Raw genomic sequence first — 15764 nt, forward strand, 5'->3', positions numbered from 1 at the left:
TGATGCGGGGCTCAAACTCAGACTGAGAGATCATGACCTGAGCTGAAGTCTGATGCTTAACCAACTGAGCTACCCATGTGCCCCTATCCTTGTTATTCTTTAAACTAAAACTAAAAAGGCTTTCATTTTATCCTTTTTTTTTTTTTTTTTTAAGCCCTAGAATCACAGTTCTTTATAACCATCCCCCTGCCTTCCCCCCCCCCCAGATGTGAGATTCAAACTTGCAATGGCATTATAAATATGTATTCTGACTAACTGCTTTCATTATCATCAAAATAAGCTATGTTTTGTTAATCTGTTTACCTAGATGAGGGGGTTATCTTTCATGCAAAATGCAATCAATATGTGTACTTACGTCTGCAACTCCCTTGGAAATGCATCAAAAAATAAGATGGGTTGATGGATGGATGAATGGATAAACATGTGATAAAACAAATACAGCACAATGTTAACAACTATAGAACAAACCTAAGAGGTGGCTATATGGATGTTTATTATAAAACTGTTTCAACTTTTCTAAGTGTTTGAAGTTTTTAATAATAAATTATTGAGGGAAATGCAATCATATTTGAAACTGTTTTAAATGGTAAGAGAGAAATGTCCAAATCACACAGAATAATTCTGCAAAAAAAGAACAGCAAGAGTTTGCTGGTTATATTTGTTGAGTTGCAGAGATTTGCATAACACCTTTACTTTATCTCCAGAAAAGTTCCTAAATTTACACTCTTATTGAGAAATGAAGGCAGGTAAAAAGGTTTAAGAATTCTATAGGGAAAGCAGTTCCTTTGACTGAATTCTGAAGAGCAAAAACTGAAATTGCTTCCATATCTAAAAAGAATATTTCCTTACCTACCCAGAATAACTTCATTTTCAATACAGATTTCCTAAAAGGAGATAGACAACACCTTCCTTTTGATTAATTATTCCTTTTGACATTGCCTTTTCACTGTAAATCTACCTGGAATTACCCAAAGCAAATCTGACAACAAAAACATGATCAGTACATTGGAAAGCTTACCTACTCAACAGGGTGCATATGAAGTATATGTGAACTGTGTCATAAACCTTTTAACGTAAATAACTTTCTGAAGTGGCATAAGTGAGGCATTGTTTTTGTTTGACATTCCATCAACGACTTTTTGGGAGTCATCTAAAATATACCACACCCTGCATTTATTTCATAAAGATAGGAAACTACACCATAATTCAAAGAAATTGCTCAGCTACTAGTGTATACATAAATGATCTATTTAATAATTATTTACTGAATACCTACTATGTGACAGACACTGCACTAAGTGTACCTTGGGTAACTGTGTAATATAAGATACAATTGTGTAATTGTGTAATATAAGATACAGGCCCTAACTTTATGAAATTGATGGTTTGGTTAAGGAAGATACACAAATGGACAATTATAAAACACTTAAGTTGATTGATAAGTATATGCATACAGTATTATTGTAATTACAAGGAGATACTCAACCCTACCTCAGGGATCTCTGGGAAGGACTCCTAAACTTAGTCTTAAAGAGTGAGCAGTGGCCTAGATAGGAGAGAATGGGAGAGAATATTCAATGCAGAGGTGGCAGCCTGACTAAAGTCACAGAGGCACAAAGGGAGAATGTTGTGGGCACAGAAGAGTAGTGCCAGAGTAAAAGCTCGTGGTATGGAGTGGAGAGACATGAGGCTAGAGAGAGGTAGGCAGAGGTCATTCCAGGGATGATCCTGTGGGATATTTTGAAGAGCCTGGACTTTTTCTTGGCCTCAAAAGGATTTTTAGAAGGGAATGACATTTTCAGATTGTATCCTAGCTAGATCTCTCTGGCCCCTAGAAGTATGAATGTGCGGGAGACATGGTGACCAGCTGCAGGAGTGATATGAAGACCTAAAGAAAGACTGCGACAGTAGGTAAGGTTTCTACCAAGAGAGGCAGATATGTTAGACTGAATGGGGGGTAACTTCCACGTGTCTGGCTTGCATAAGTCTGTAGTTGATAATGCCTTCCATCCAAAGTAGATAATACAGAAGGAAAGCCAAGTTGAAAGGGAAGAAGATGGATTCAGCTTTGAATGTGATATGTCTCTGGGTTATCTAGGTGATTTCCAGCAGAAAGTTAAATATAGGAGGCTGAAGGGGAGGTCTAAATGGGAGATTAAAATCTGAGTCAGCAAAATACTAGAGATACCCAAAATTATTGAGAGTGAATATTCAGGGTTTTATTTTGTTTTTGCTTTTAATTGTAGCCATTCTTTTATTACTGTTTTTATTTTTGAGAGAGAGAGAGAGACAGAGGGTCACAGAGTGAGGGGGCCAGAGGATCTCAAGTAGGCTCTGTGCTGACAGCAGCAAACCGGATGCAGATGCGGGGGGCTTGAACTCACAAACTGTGAGATCATGACCTGAGACAAAGTCGGATACTTGACTGATAAGTCAGATGCTTGACTGACTGAGCCACCCAGGTCCTCCAATTTCAGCCATTCTAATAGGAATATACTAGATTCTCACCGTGGTTTTAATTTTTATTTTCCTAATGTCTAATGATGTGGCTTATTTGATGTTAGTGTATCCTCTTTGGGGATCTGTTTACCTTATTCTCTGGGAGATTCTTTTTCAAATTCTTTGCCTACTTAAAAAATTAAGTTGTTTTCTTATTTTTACCTTTTGAGGGTTATTTACGCATTCCTGATACAAATCCTTTACCGGATACATGTTTTGCAAATGTTTTCTTCCAGTGTGTGGCTTCAACAATGTCTTTTGAAGAACATATGTTTTATCTCTCTGAACTTCAATTTCTCAATTTTTCTTTTCTACATCGTGCTTCTGGTGTTGCACCTGAGGAGTCTTTGCCTAAATAAGATCACAAATATTTTCTCCTATTCTCTCTCTAGGAAGTTTTATTGTTTTGTTTTCCATATAGTTTATATGTACATCTATGATCCATTTGAATTAATTTTTGTTTATGGTATGAAGAATGGATGGATGTAATGAAACTGGATAGAATCAGTCATGAAGAGTGTATTGAATGTGAAGTGCAAAGGGTGGATGGAGCCTAGGAAAAAACATAAAATTAAGGGTTAAGTAACAGGTATTGGGCAAAAAAAGACACAAGGCATTGTCTGAGAAGCAGCAGGAAAATTCTGAATAATCAACACTGCCTAAGATAAACAATGGAAACTGTCTTCTTAACTTGGATGAGGTCACTAGTGACCTTACCAACAGCATTTACAGTCAAAACAAACCATTTCGATATCGGAACTACATCTAACTAACTACTTTATAGGAATTCCCCCTGTGGAAGCAAGAAGTCTGAAATTCCTGAGCACTCTTAAAGGTCACTTGGAAAGGCACGGGGCGGGAGGGGGGGGAACGGGACGAGAGGGCGGCTCTGGGCTTCCCGACACTGAGGATGGCTGAGGCATATCCCAGTCACGCCCCTCGGGGCACTCCGGCATGAAGTCTTGGGGTTGGGGACAAACCCCAGAAATTACCGCCCCTCTAGGAAATCAGAATCACACTGATGGCCGGGTTTGGCTACACTGACACCTCATCAGGGAGGTAGCTGGTTAAACGGCAGCGCAATGCAAAGGCGAGGATGGAAATCTCTGCACTAGGGCAATCCCGAGCAAATTAGGGAAGTCCGTCCCACACGTCACCCGTTCTCGTGACCGAAGGAGAAAAGGCGTAACGCGCCGCGCTGCGCTACCCAACCTCGGGTCCAGCTCCTCCCAGGCAAAGAGCTCCTGCACTTACCCTGTCCTAGGTTGGGGATGTGTAAAGCCACTGGCTAAGGGGATCGCAGGTGCTCCTCGTCCTTTCCCAGAGGCCATGGTGGGGACTCTAGACAGACTGCCCGACCGACTGACCTTTCGCTTCCCCACCCTAGCAGCGGGCGGGTCACTTCTGGCGCAGCCGGCAGATCTCCCCCACCCCACCCGCAGAGGCCGGCTTGCCCGCCCCTCCAGCTAGTCGTAAAGTGCAGTAAAGGCGCTGACGTTTTGCGGCACCGTCGGTGAGGCCGGCGGCGTGGATTTTCTCTGTGCGCGAATCATCGCTTTCGGTAGCTATATTTTCGGAAAGGCTGCTTTTAGGCTTTTGGGGACCCAACTACAATTCTTTCTAGGGTAATTGTGTGCTCATAGGTTGGTGTAACGAGAAAATGCGGGGTAGGGTTGTTTACAAACATTCATTCCAATCCTCATGTAAGAGGCGTGGAGTGAGGTTCTCAGACCTCGCTCGTGACTTGCCGTCTCTCCTCCGGCTGTTTTGGTTTTCAGTTTCCATGTTCATCACTAGATTTTAGATATCCTCGGTGTAGCTGACACATGTTTTTCTTGTTCGCTTCGTCCTGCAGTCTCCCTGGACTTTGAAATGCTTTACCTGATCGGCCTGGGCCTGGGCGATGCCAAGGACATCACAGTCAAGGGCCTGGAAATTGTTAGACGCTGCAGTCGGGTGTATCTGGAAGCCTATACCTCAATCCTGACTGTAGGGAAGGAAGTCTTGGTAGGTGCTTAAGGATCTCCAGTCCTGGGAAGAAAGCTAACAGCTGATTTTCATTACACTAAGCTGAACGCACTTTTCAGGTCTGCTTGTTGAAACCTTTTAAAACCCATCCCCTGCTCATTAAGGATCTGAGGAGTACAAGAATGGAAATAATACAACAACCAAGTGACTTGGAAAATGAAAGGGTGCTTTTGTCTTACTTTACAAGTCTAATTTTGTGGTTTTCTCCAGTAAATAGGAAAGGAAAGTTACTTTACACTCCTGGGGATAGTTCTCAAAATCCCTTATTTCATGAGATAGTCCATTTTTTTCTGAGTTGAGGGCTAATGAGGTACTGACATAGCTTTAATGAGTTGGTTATATATTCAGAAACCACACTGAAAGCTTCTCCCTTTGAAGTATTTCCATAGGGAATGGTAATTGCCTTTCTGTCTGTATCCTATCCAGAGACGGCTTACCTTTAAAAAGACTCCCCGTAAGGCTTATACACATACTCTTGTGTATACTGAATAAGCCTGGGACTTAATAAACTTAGGATTTGTTAATTTATCATGCATTTAGCTGGCTCTTGTTAAGGGCTCAGTACATTTTGGAGGAGGGGTTAAGTAGTTCATGTCCATTGTCAAACTCCAAATGGCATGTAAATTAAGATGAACAGAGTGGTGGACGTGTTATAGGAGGAGGGAGAGGATTTTAGAATTGTCTGGTCTGTCAAGGCTTCTAAACAAAAAAAATGACCTAGAGAATTTCAGGTCTAATGCCCTCTCATATTCACAGCCCAGGGAATTCTGGTCTCAGAGTTACAAGGAATTAAGGACTGCTACTTGAATTGGTATTGATATGAAAGTTGCATCTAACGACCAGCTTTGATTTGTTGACTCTGATTTGTTAGGATGGAGCAAATTGTCTAAGCTCAAGATAATAAGTATTCCTCTCTTACCAGTAATTAAGGAAAACTAGAATGGACTTAAATTCATCTAAGAGAGTAGAGACAAATAAAACAAATCAGCATTTTTTAGGGTAAGATGTCAGGATTTAGCATAGAGGAAAGTTTGGACCTGACTTTAAATCTTCTCTGTTACATGTTACCATGTAACCTTGGACAAGTCCTTTAACTTTAGTTGTTTACTTTGTGAAATGGGGATAAGAATGCCCACCTCATAGGTTCTTAATGTAGTGCCTGTCACAAAAGTCTCCAGTAATGGTAGTTGTTGATAGGCACATTTCTGGATTTATCTAAACCTCAATTATCTCATTTGTGAAAATAGAGATAATAACCAATTGGAGATTTTATTAAGGTAGGGTTTTACTAAGATGATATATTTGAGGTGGCTCAGTTGGTGAAACGTCCAACTCTTGATTTCCACTCAAGTTATGATCTCACGGTTTGTCAGAGCCCCATTTCGGGGCTCTGTCTCACAGACTGTGCACTGTAAGCACAGAGCCTGCTTGGGATTCTCTCTCTCTTTCTCTCTGCTTGAGTTCTTTCTCAAAATAAATAAACATTAAAAAAATAACTTAAAAAAAGATGATATATTTGAAAGTGCTTTGTAAATTTTAAGTGCTAACTAAATGGTAATGTTGGTTGCTGTAATTTTTTCAAGTATTCTTTTCCCAAAAATGTAGAATTCGGGCTGGGCCTAACCTCACCTACAGGTAAATTATGTGTTCTTTGTTAAGGTGCTGGAATATCCATTTCTCTACAATAGTAAGTGCTAATATTAATAGAATACTTACTATGTACTGTTCTAAGTGCTTTATATGTGGAACAGGATTATTATTCTATAATTACTGTTCACAGTTTACAGGCACAAAGAAACTTGCCCAAGGTCATACAGATAATGAGTGATAGAGCCAGAATATGAGCCGAGGCAGTCCTGAGTTGAGAACCACCACTCTTCACCTTTGTAACATACAGTGTCTCTGTATATTCAGGGATAGATCATAGCTTCACAGAATAATAATTTCAGAGAAAGGTAGCATTCAAGCAAAAGAGTGAATTTTGAATCTTCTTATCACAGAATTCCATCAGTCTGTTCTTCATGACCTTCTCCAGGTCTTTAGTTCATGTTTTTCCCTGAGCAACTTTCTGTGTGACATCAGCCACCTTTAGTGACTCTTTTCTAGAATAAGTTAAGGTATAAATAAATAAATAAATAAATTCATGCCTTATATTGCCCAGTAAAATGTCAGAGCCACTTTCTCTTCAGTGACTTCCTTTTTGTTTTTTCATTTCTACCTTTTTCTTTCTTTAAACAAATTGATTTTTAAAAATTGTTGACACGTGCTCACACCTGTATGTACAATCTGGTCTCAATACCTGGATAATTATTACACAGTGCAAAAAAAAGATTGGAAAAACCTATTTTCTGCAGTGAACATGTGCTTTCTTTTATCAATAATCACACAAAATTATGAAAGCCATATATAGATGTTACTAAACAAATCTGGAATTTATCTATTCTTACATTGAAAGCTATTGTTTTCAAATTGCCAAATAGGTAGTATTGTTTATATGTTCTGTAGTATTCAAAAGTTCATTAAACTAGAGACAGTGAATCCAGGGAAGAGTTTTAGTTTTGTTATATACACTTTGAATTTCTTTAGGCGCTTTCTGTGAATAAATTATGATCTTCTATGCCGATTTGGTGTAATACACTTGTAGTGCCTTATACAAAGAAGTAAAAGGTATGGCCTTTGTTCTCAAGTGGTTCATGATTTATCTGTGTTATACCCAGGAAAACATAAATAATAAAGGAAGATTTAAATAACAATTCATGACAACAGTGAAAGAAGCTATAAAATGATATTGCTGGGAAGAACTTAGATGATCTTACTTAAGCCAGTGCTCTTGTTTTCATGAATTAGGAGAAGCTGCCTTACATAATAAATAATTACTAGTTATTAATTCTAATTGAAATCCATATAAGAAAGAAGATCACATCATGGGGCACCTGGGTGGCTCAGTTTGGTTAAGCATTCAACTTCAGCTCAGGTCGATCTTACAGTGCATGAGTTTGAGCCCCATATCAGGCTCTGCTGTCAGAGCAGAGCCTGCTTCAGATCCTATGTCTTCCTCTCTCTCTCTGTCCCTCCCTGCTCGCGCTCTCTCAAAAATAAACAAACATTAAAAAAAGAAAAAAAGATCACTTCAGTCCATGGTGGTCAAGGGAGACTACAGAATAGATGGAATTTAAGCTGTGTCTTAAAATAATGCATCCCAATCTTTTTGTTTTATTTCTTTTGTTTTCATAGTCTAGATTGAAAATGGCAATATTTGCACAGCTCCGCAGGGTAAATAGAGAAAGCAGCTATGGCCAAAAGGAGCTAACTTTGGGGCTGTAGCCACCCTGCAAAAAGCAGAGGAGATCACTAAGCTCTGCCTGTCTATGGCTTATTTATGATACATGGGATGTTTTGTAATCAACCAAGGTTCTGTGACTTTGGACAATCAGTTAACTTTTCTGTGGTCTTTTTCTTATCTCTAAAACAGGGATAAAAATAGGGGCTATCTCATAGATTATAACGAAGATTCAATGAATTCATAGGGGTAAGTTCTTAGAACTATGCCTGACCCCAGAGTGATCCTAATGTAAATATACTATAAATGTTGTTATTATAGATAAGACTTGGCAAAGGGAAGAGAAAGAGACAGTTATTATAGATAAGATTTGGTAAAGGGAAGAGAAAGAGCATAGTGTTCTTTACTGGAGAAAAAATAATTGTGAGCAAAAGCATGGAAGAAACAAGCATAATAATTTGCTATACTTGTTCTTGGGCATCACTCAAATAACTTTCATTTTCTTCCAGTATGTATGTTCCTTCCCTTTTCTTCCTAATCTACTTCATCTGGGTACCAACTCGCTCTACTTCCTGTCTTCCTATCTGATAGCTGTGGAATGATATTGGAGGGATAGAGGAGAAGACAGTAAAGGCCTTCCCACTGAGAAAGATGAGGCAACCAGCTATGACCTTCATTAACTTCCCATTAACTTCCCATTTGTCCTTGCCCTAAATCTGAATCTGTCTTCCCTCCAGTCTTAGAAAATGACTTGTTAGGCGCGTCTGAGTGTCTCAGTCAGTGGTGTCCAGCTCTTCATTTTGGCTTTGGTCATGATCTCACAGTTTGTGGGATTGAGCCCTGCATTGGGCTCTGCGCTGTCAGCACAGAGCCTGCTTCAGATTCTGTGTTTCCCTCTCTCTGCCCTTCTGCTTGTATTCTCTCTCAAAAAAAAACAAAACAAAAAAAAAAGAAAAGAAAATGGCTTGTTAGATTGAAGTTCTCTTCCTGTTCAAGACTAAGTAGATGTGTTTTTCTCAAACTTCTTTCTCTCCCTTCCTCTGAAACTTTATTCCCATCAGTTATTCTTTCTTCTTTATGTTCAGTCTGTCTTAATATGCTTCTCCCCTGAACCTGAAACCATATTTAGGTATTGTCTCTTCTGAAAACTCTCTCCTTTAATTTTTTTTTTTTTTTATGTTTATTCATTTTTGAGACAGAGACAGAGTGCAAGTCGGGGAGGGGCAGAGAGAGGGAGACACAGAATCTGAAGCAGGCTCCAGGCTCTGAGCTGTCAGCACAGAGCCTGATGCAGGACCTGAGTCGAAGTCAGATGCTCAACTGACTGAGCCACCCAGGCACCCCAAAATTCTCCACTTTTAAACATCTTTTCTCCATAGTTACTATTCTCTTATTTATCCAAAGTTTTTGAAAAAGCAGCATACTTTTATTGTCCCTGCTTCACTCATGTCTCATACTCCTGTGAGCTGATTTCCATTCCTCTGAAATATTTGTTTGTTGAGCAGTTATTTAATAGCTGAGAATGCCAGAGGATACTTTTCAATTCTTACCTGTTTTACTGCTTTTGACATACTTGCTCACTCCTTAAAGCTGGCTCTTAAGACATGACTTTTTCTTAGTTTTACTTGTACTTTTCCATTTTTCTCAGTCCCTTTTATAAACCCTATTTCTCTGTTCTTTCTTTAAATGTTAATGTGTGTGTGTGTGTGTGTGTGTGTGTGTTTAAGATTTTGTTTTCTTAAGATTTTGTTTACACATTCTACTTCTGCCCTGTACTTTTCTTTTTTTTTTTTTTTTTTGTTTTTTTGACTAGGTAATACATTGTATGGTATAAAATTAAAAAGATATTAGGGGTGCCTAGGTGACTCAGTTGATTAAGGGTCCCAACCCTTGATTTTGGCCCAGGTCATGATCTCACAGTTTGTGTGATCAAGCCCCATGTAGGGCTCTGTGCTGATAGCATAGAGTCTGCTTAGGATTCTCTCTCTCTTTGCCTACTTAGGATTCTCCTCTCTCTTTGCCCCTCCCCTAGTCTCTCTTTCTCTCTCAAAATAAATAAACATTTAAAAAAGAATTTAAAAGATACTAAATGGTATATACATTGCAATATTTCTAGCCCAGTTCCCCTTCATAGAGGCAGTTATTACTAATTTTTCATGTATCCTTCCAGGAATACCCAAAAGTAATTTTAATTTTGAGTTTTTACCTTGCCCTCCTTATACAAAACCTGCCAACTTAAAGCAAGAAGCTTTAAACATTGCTTTCAACTTAAAGCAATGAATTTTTTGAGTTTTACCTTCATTTTCATGGAGGAGATTAGGGCTGATGCTATACAAAAACTGGCTAATGAGTCATTTGATAATGTATAATATAAATTTAAAATTATTTGTTAAATTATACTGCTTTTCCCCCCTGCCCCTTCCCTGACTCTCACTAGATTCCATGCTTCTATAGCACTTAATGATGTGGTTAGATAATTCCCCACTAGACATTATAAGCCACAGGACAGGGGCCATGTATGTCTCATTCAGCACTATTTGCCGACAACAAGCATAGAGGTTGGCTTGGAGGTTGTGTATAGGAAATATTCTTTGGGGCACCTGGGTGGCTCAGTCAGTTGAACGTCTGACTTCGGCTCAGGGCATGATCTCACAGATTGTGAGTTTGAGCCCCGTGTCGGGCTCTGTGCTGACAGCTCGGAGCCTGGAGCCTGCTTCAGGTCCTGTGACTCCCTCCTCTGCCCCTCCCTACTCATGCTCTGTCTCTCTCTCCCTCAAAAATAAATAAACATTAAAAAATTTTTAAAAAACGAAATATTCTTTGAGTAAATGAATAAACAAGTAGGTAAATTAAGAATAATGTAATACCAGTTTCTTACTACTTTTATTATCTCTTCCCTTTTTTACATTTTTTTTCAAAAGGATTAGCTATTTGGTTATAATGGAGTGTTTGGGGTGTAAGTGTACGGTTATGCATATGTGGATACTTTTTTTTTTAATATTGTGTTTCAATTAGATAATGAAATGTTTCTTAAGTAATAAATATGGAGTGATACATGATAGAAGTCTTAAGAAGAGTGAGGTTTTCTGTTGTTGAATCATAAAGTATTGAATAGGATTTAAAATTACTGCTAGCATTAAGCTAGTCACATGTGATTTTTTAAATTTTTTTTAAGAAATAAGTTCAGTGAGTGATGGGCATTGATGAGGGCACCTGTGGGTTGAGCACTGGGTGTTGTATGGAAACCAATTTGACAATAAATTTCATATTAAAAAAAAGATGTTAGAAGTTCAGGAAAAAAAGCATTTCCTTCAGTTTTCAGTAATCATGTGTATGTCTTAGATATATGTGAATATAAATGTTCTACCACTGATAAGTTTTCTGGGCTCATGAAATTAAAGGAAGTTATATGCAAATGAATGATTAAGAAAAAATGTAAAAGTGAAAATAAAGAGAACACTTTTTATCTGTAAAAACGTCGTTGTCATTGGGAACTTCTGGAACATCTCTGCAAAGATATGCAGAGAAAGGGAAGGGATCTTTTTTCAAGAACAGATTCTAGTTAAGTATTAAGAAATAGTTATCTGAGTTGGAACTATAGCCTTTATCTTCAAATGCTTAATCATTTGCTCATTTACTCTTTTGCTTGACAGATATTGAGTACCAGATAACGCTTCTATTATAGCAGTCCTTGTAACATTTGACTTCTAATATAATCTTTATAGCTCAAACTTCTCAGTATGTAAGAAACAGTATTTGTCTATGCATCCACTTTTACTATATTTGAATTACATATTATTCCACGGGAAATCAGTTAATAAGATTCATGACTTTGCATAATAGTTTGTAACCACTGCCATATGACCACTGGCACACCAGTTCACTCTCTGTACTTACATGCTGCCATCCATTAAGGTCAGCCTCCTGGGTTTATTCTTTAGAGTTGAACTTCACGGAATTGGTTCACAAAGCAGTTTGTGTTGAGACTTCCTATATACTTAGAATTCTTTTCTCTCCCCTGGATCTCTGCCTTTTTAGCAGGAAGTAGGAAATACAGTTGTTATTTATTTATTTATTTATTTTCTTATTTATTTATTTTAGAGAAAAAATGAGTGGGGAAGAGGTGCAGAGGGAGAGAAAGAGAATCTTAAGCAGGCTTCATGCTCAGCACGGAGCTTGACGTGGGGCCCATCCCATGATTCTAGGATCATGACCCGAGCCAAAACCAAGAGTCTAACACTCAACCGACTCACCCAGGCACCCCAGAAATACAGTTTTCAATCAATCTTTCCTGCAATTATATAGGAATGTTTGCTGGTTCTGTAAATGACTGAATCTTAATTTTCTATTATTTCTTATTGAAGTTACCTTTTATTTTAGCCAGAGTCCTATAGGTTTTCCTATGGAAAATTTAATTAAACCCAAATTACCATGTATGTTTATAGTTATTATTTAATATATTCATTTTTATTAGTATGTTTATGAAGTAAGACTCGTACAAACATGTTCTCTGTTCATTCTACAGTATTCTGCCTGGTCTGTTAGACTCAGATTTAGATAAATTTAAAATGCAGAAAGTCTCAGATGTTAGGAGGTCTACCTCCTCTTGGGATATTAAGATAGCCCCAAAGACAGAGTTTAATTGCAACATGTTATAGAGTGCTAGCTCACTGATGAGTCCTATTCAGTGATCTATGTATGGATGTCTGGATGGTTGCCAAAATTTGCACCAGCCCCAGACAGAGATTGGTGTGTGTGTGTGTGTGTGTGTGTGTATAAATGGTCACCTGCTGTCTCATTTTGATATTGGACTTAAATCTGTAGGAAGAGTTCTACGGAAGAAAATTGATTCTTGCTGATAGAGAAGAAGTGGAACAAGAAGCAGATAATATTTTAAAGGATGCCGATATCTGTGATGTTGCATTCCTTGTGGTTGGTGATCCATTTGGGTAAGTCAAAGCAGATATTTTAATTTATTTGCTTGTTTTTAACTCGGTAAGAATTATTCCATTTAAAACTTTTACTTGCCAGGTCCTAATAAAGGACTGTGTTTACCTAGGTTCTAAAATCTCATAAACTTTCATTATCTTTGAGATTAGTGAAGAAAATCTGCTTGATAAGGATGTCATCATATGTAACTCTTAACATTGGTTATTAAGGGTCTGTTCTAAAGTTTGTATCATTGCTTTTGCTATTCTTTTAGAAGATAACTTAGGACATCAAATGACCTAACTAGTATATCATTATTAATAAGTTTATTACATTATCAAGAGTTATAGCTGCCATTTATTTTTCAGGTAAATTGCAAGCATCTTCTGATTCCTTTATCCTAGGCTTTTTTGTTTTTCTTTTTTAATCACTTCATATTTATCAACATTGTCACTTTACTTGCCTTGAATTTAAAAATCTGTCAAGCCTCAGATTTCAATTTCTTATATCCCTTGGGAGCTCTGTTCTTTCCCCATTACTAAAAAGATGGGTTTCTACTTGTCTAGTCAAGCATCATCAATCTCTAATGTCAAGCAAAACAGAGGAGTTCTTTGTCTCCAGCTGGTGACCCAAGATTTATGTCACAGATTTAAGGAACATAAGGACAATTAAAGCACTATGAACTCACCACCAAGGATGTTTTTCAAAAAGAATGGAGTTACATGTGCATGTGTCTGTCAAAAAAAAAAAGTAATTTACATCAGTATGGTATGCCAGAGATTATGTTTCCTTATTATGCTTGGTTGCAAATGACATTGTATAATCACACATTTAAAAATAACAGTTTGTTTTAGCCTATGACATTGTTTTCTGTAAGTCTTCCTCCAAATTAGCAGTACCTATTTTTCCTTTATTTATTTCTTTTAGCCAGAAAATAGTAAAATAAAATAAAGGTGATGAAAAATTCTATGTATAAAATGTCTTGAAACTGTTGTAGGATTTTCTCATTAGTGCACTGGATTCCTGCCAAAATTCCATATTTTTTTATAGTGACACCTTCTGAACTCACCAAACTTTCTTACTTGATGGTATAACAATTCTTACAGTCACCTAAAAGAGTAATCTCAGAGTTACTTTTGACTTCCATGGCATCTAGTCACTGACAGAGCCCAGTAAACCAGTGCTGCTCAATGTGAGGTTTATAGATTGGTCCCAGCCCACAAATTTTCTAGTCCATGATGAGAACTACAGAAATTGAGAGTAAGCATTTAGAAATTCTATAGCAGTTTTTAGAAGTAATTTTATCTCTGCTGAATCTCATAATTATAATTTGGAGCTTATATTTTGTATTTTATATTTTATTTTCCTAATCATTAATTTTGATTGCATTTTACAAAACTATTGTTCCATGACCATTTAGAACTTAAAATATTGACCTTTTACTAGTTAGTATGAGAAGCACTGCTTTTGACCTTTTTTTTTGTTAACCAAATTTTTTTAAATCTTTTTTATTCCCTAGTTTAATATAGTAACCTTTTGTCTGGTCCAGGTACAGATTCTTATTTCATTACCTATGTTGTAGTCAAATTTATATTTGTGAAACCACAATTTGAAAATCTTACTTGAGCTCAAAGTGAGAATTAGTAGCTCTGTCCGTTGGCCAGACATGAAAGGTACTGTCCAGCCTGCCCTTCTAACTGTATTTGGTTTTCTTGTCCTAGTTTGCCCACACTCATGCCAACCAGTTTGTTCTTCCACCATCATCTTGATTTCTCATTCTATACATCTGTTCAAACTCTTCCCTGCATCTATAATACCTTTTGGTATATTTCTGATTGTCAGGGTCCAGCCATCTTTTGAAGCCTAACTCAGACATCATATTCTCAGTGATGCAGTCTTTTATTACCCAGATGAGAAGTTCTGTTTCTAACAGCTAAAGTATTATTCATATGAGTTTTCATACATTGCCTCACAATGTATTTTTTTAATAAATATATACCTCTACCTTTTATATTTATAGGCTGTCCTTCACAATTTTATCTCCCTAGTTTCCCTCACAATATAGTAGATATCAATGAAATATTAATGGAAAGAGTTGTTTAATATTTTGCCTGGGGTCACAAAGGAAGATGAGGCATATCTTAGACTGACATTTCTCCATTCAATAAATATCTTTGGAACACTTATATCATGACAGGCACTCTTACATGCTGGATATATGTTAGATGATAAAACATGGGCTTCACAGTTTAGTAAGGGAGGCTGACATCAATGAAAGAAAAAATAACAAATTTAAAATTTTGATAGGCCTGTCAAGGAAAAAAAGGACTCACAGGAATAGGCTAATTTGTGCAGGGTATATGGAAAATCCTTTTTGTTGAGGTAATATTTAAACAGGTGTCTGAAAGATGAAAGGAATAGCTGAAGGGAAGAACATTGTAAGCAGATGGAACAGCAAGAATGTATTCAAAGACCTAGAAGGCCAAAGTGACTGGAGTAGCAGGGAGAGGGAATGAGAGGGAGTTAAAGAAGTAAGTGAGACCCAGATCTTGTAAGGCCTTGGTGGGGGTAGGGTTTTGTTTGAAGTACTCTGGCACATCTTTGGTGGTTTTTAAGCAGGAAAGAATCACAGTCTGATTGACATTCTTAAATGACCATTCTAAATGCTTGCATGAAGGGATTTAGGGAGACAGGGTGGCTCTGGTAGAAGACAGAAAAAGGCAAACTGGGAAGAATTTAGAAGGAGGAATGCCAGTATTATGTATGTAGGTGAGGAAAAGGAAAGAAGCAAGTTTTCCAGAATTCTGGCTTTAGTGACTGAGTAGTTGATAGTGCCAGTTCTTGAAATGATGAAAACTTGTAGGGGAAAACAAGAATTGGTTCTGGAAATGTTTTAAATTTGAGATGTCATGTAGGCAATTTGATATCTGCTACTTGAGCTCAAGGGGTTTTCTTGGATGTGTGGCTTTTGAATTCATGAGTATATATGGGGTGAGAGAGAGGGAGAGATATGGTGTTTAAAGCTAGA

General features: G+C 37.5%; 1 protein-coding gene across 5 annotated transcripts in view; it reads left to right on the plus strand.

Moving 5' to 3' along the window:
- The first annotated feature begins 3722 nt into the window (after nt 1–3722).
- The window catches only part of DPH5 (diphthamide biosynthesis 5), a 52561-nt gene continuing 40519 nt past the window's right edge, over nt 3723–15764 (plus strand). For 3 of the 5 annotated variants that reach the window (XM_049616709.1, XM_049616713.1, XM_049616712.1), the window contains exons 1-2: nt 3723–4506; nt 12632–12756. In XM_049616709.1, coding sequence (XP_049472666.1) covers nt 4372–4506; nt 12632–12756 — 260 coding nt within the window. In that variant the 5' untranslated portion in view covers nt 3723–4371. The remainder of the gene's footprint in view (nt 4507–12631; nt 12757–15764) is intronic. The other 2 variants (XM_049616711.1, XM_049616710.1) reach the window with 2 other exon arrangements.

The sequence above is a fragment of the Panthera uncia genome (genome assembly GCF_023721935.1).
Source record: "Panthera uncia isolate 11264 chromosome C1 unlocalized genomic scaffold, Puncia_PCG_1.0 HiC_scaffold_4, whole genome shotgun sequence".
Classification (NCBI taxonomy): domain Eukaryota; kingdom Metazoa; phylum Chordata; class Mammalia; order Carnivora; family Felidae; genus Panthera; species Panthera uncia.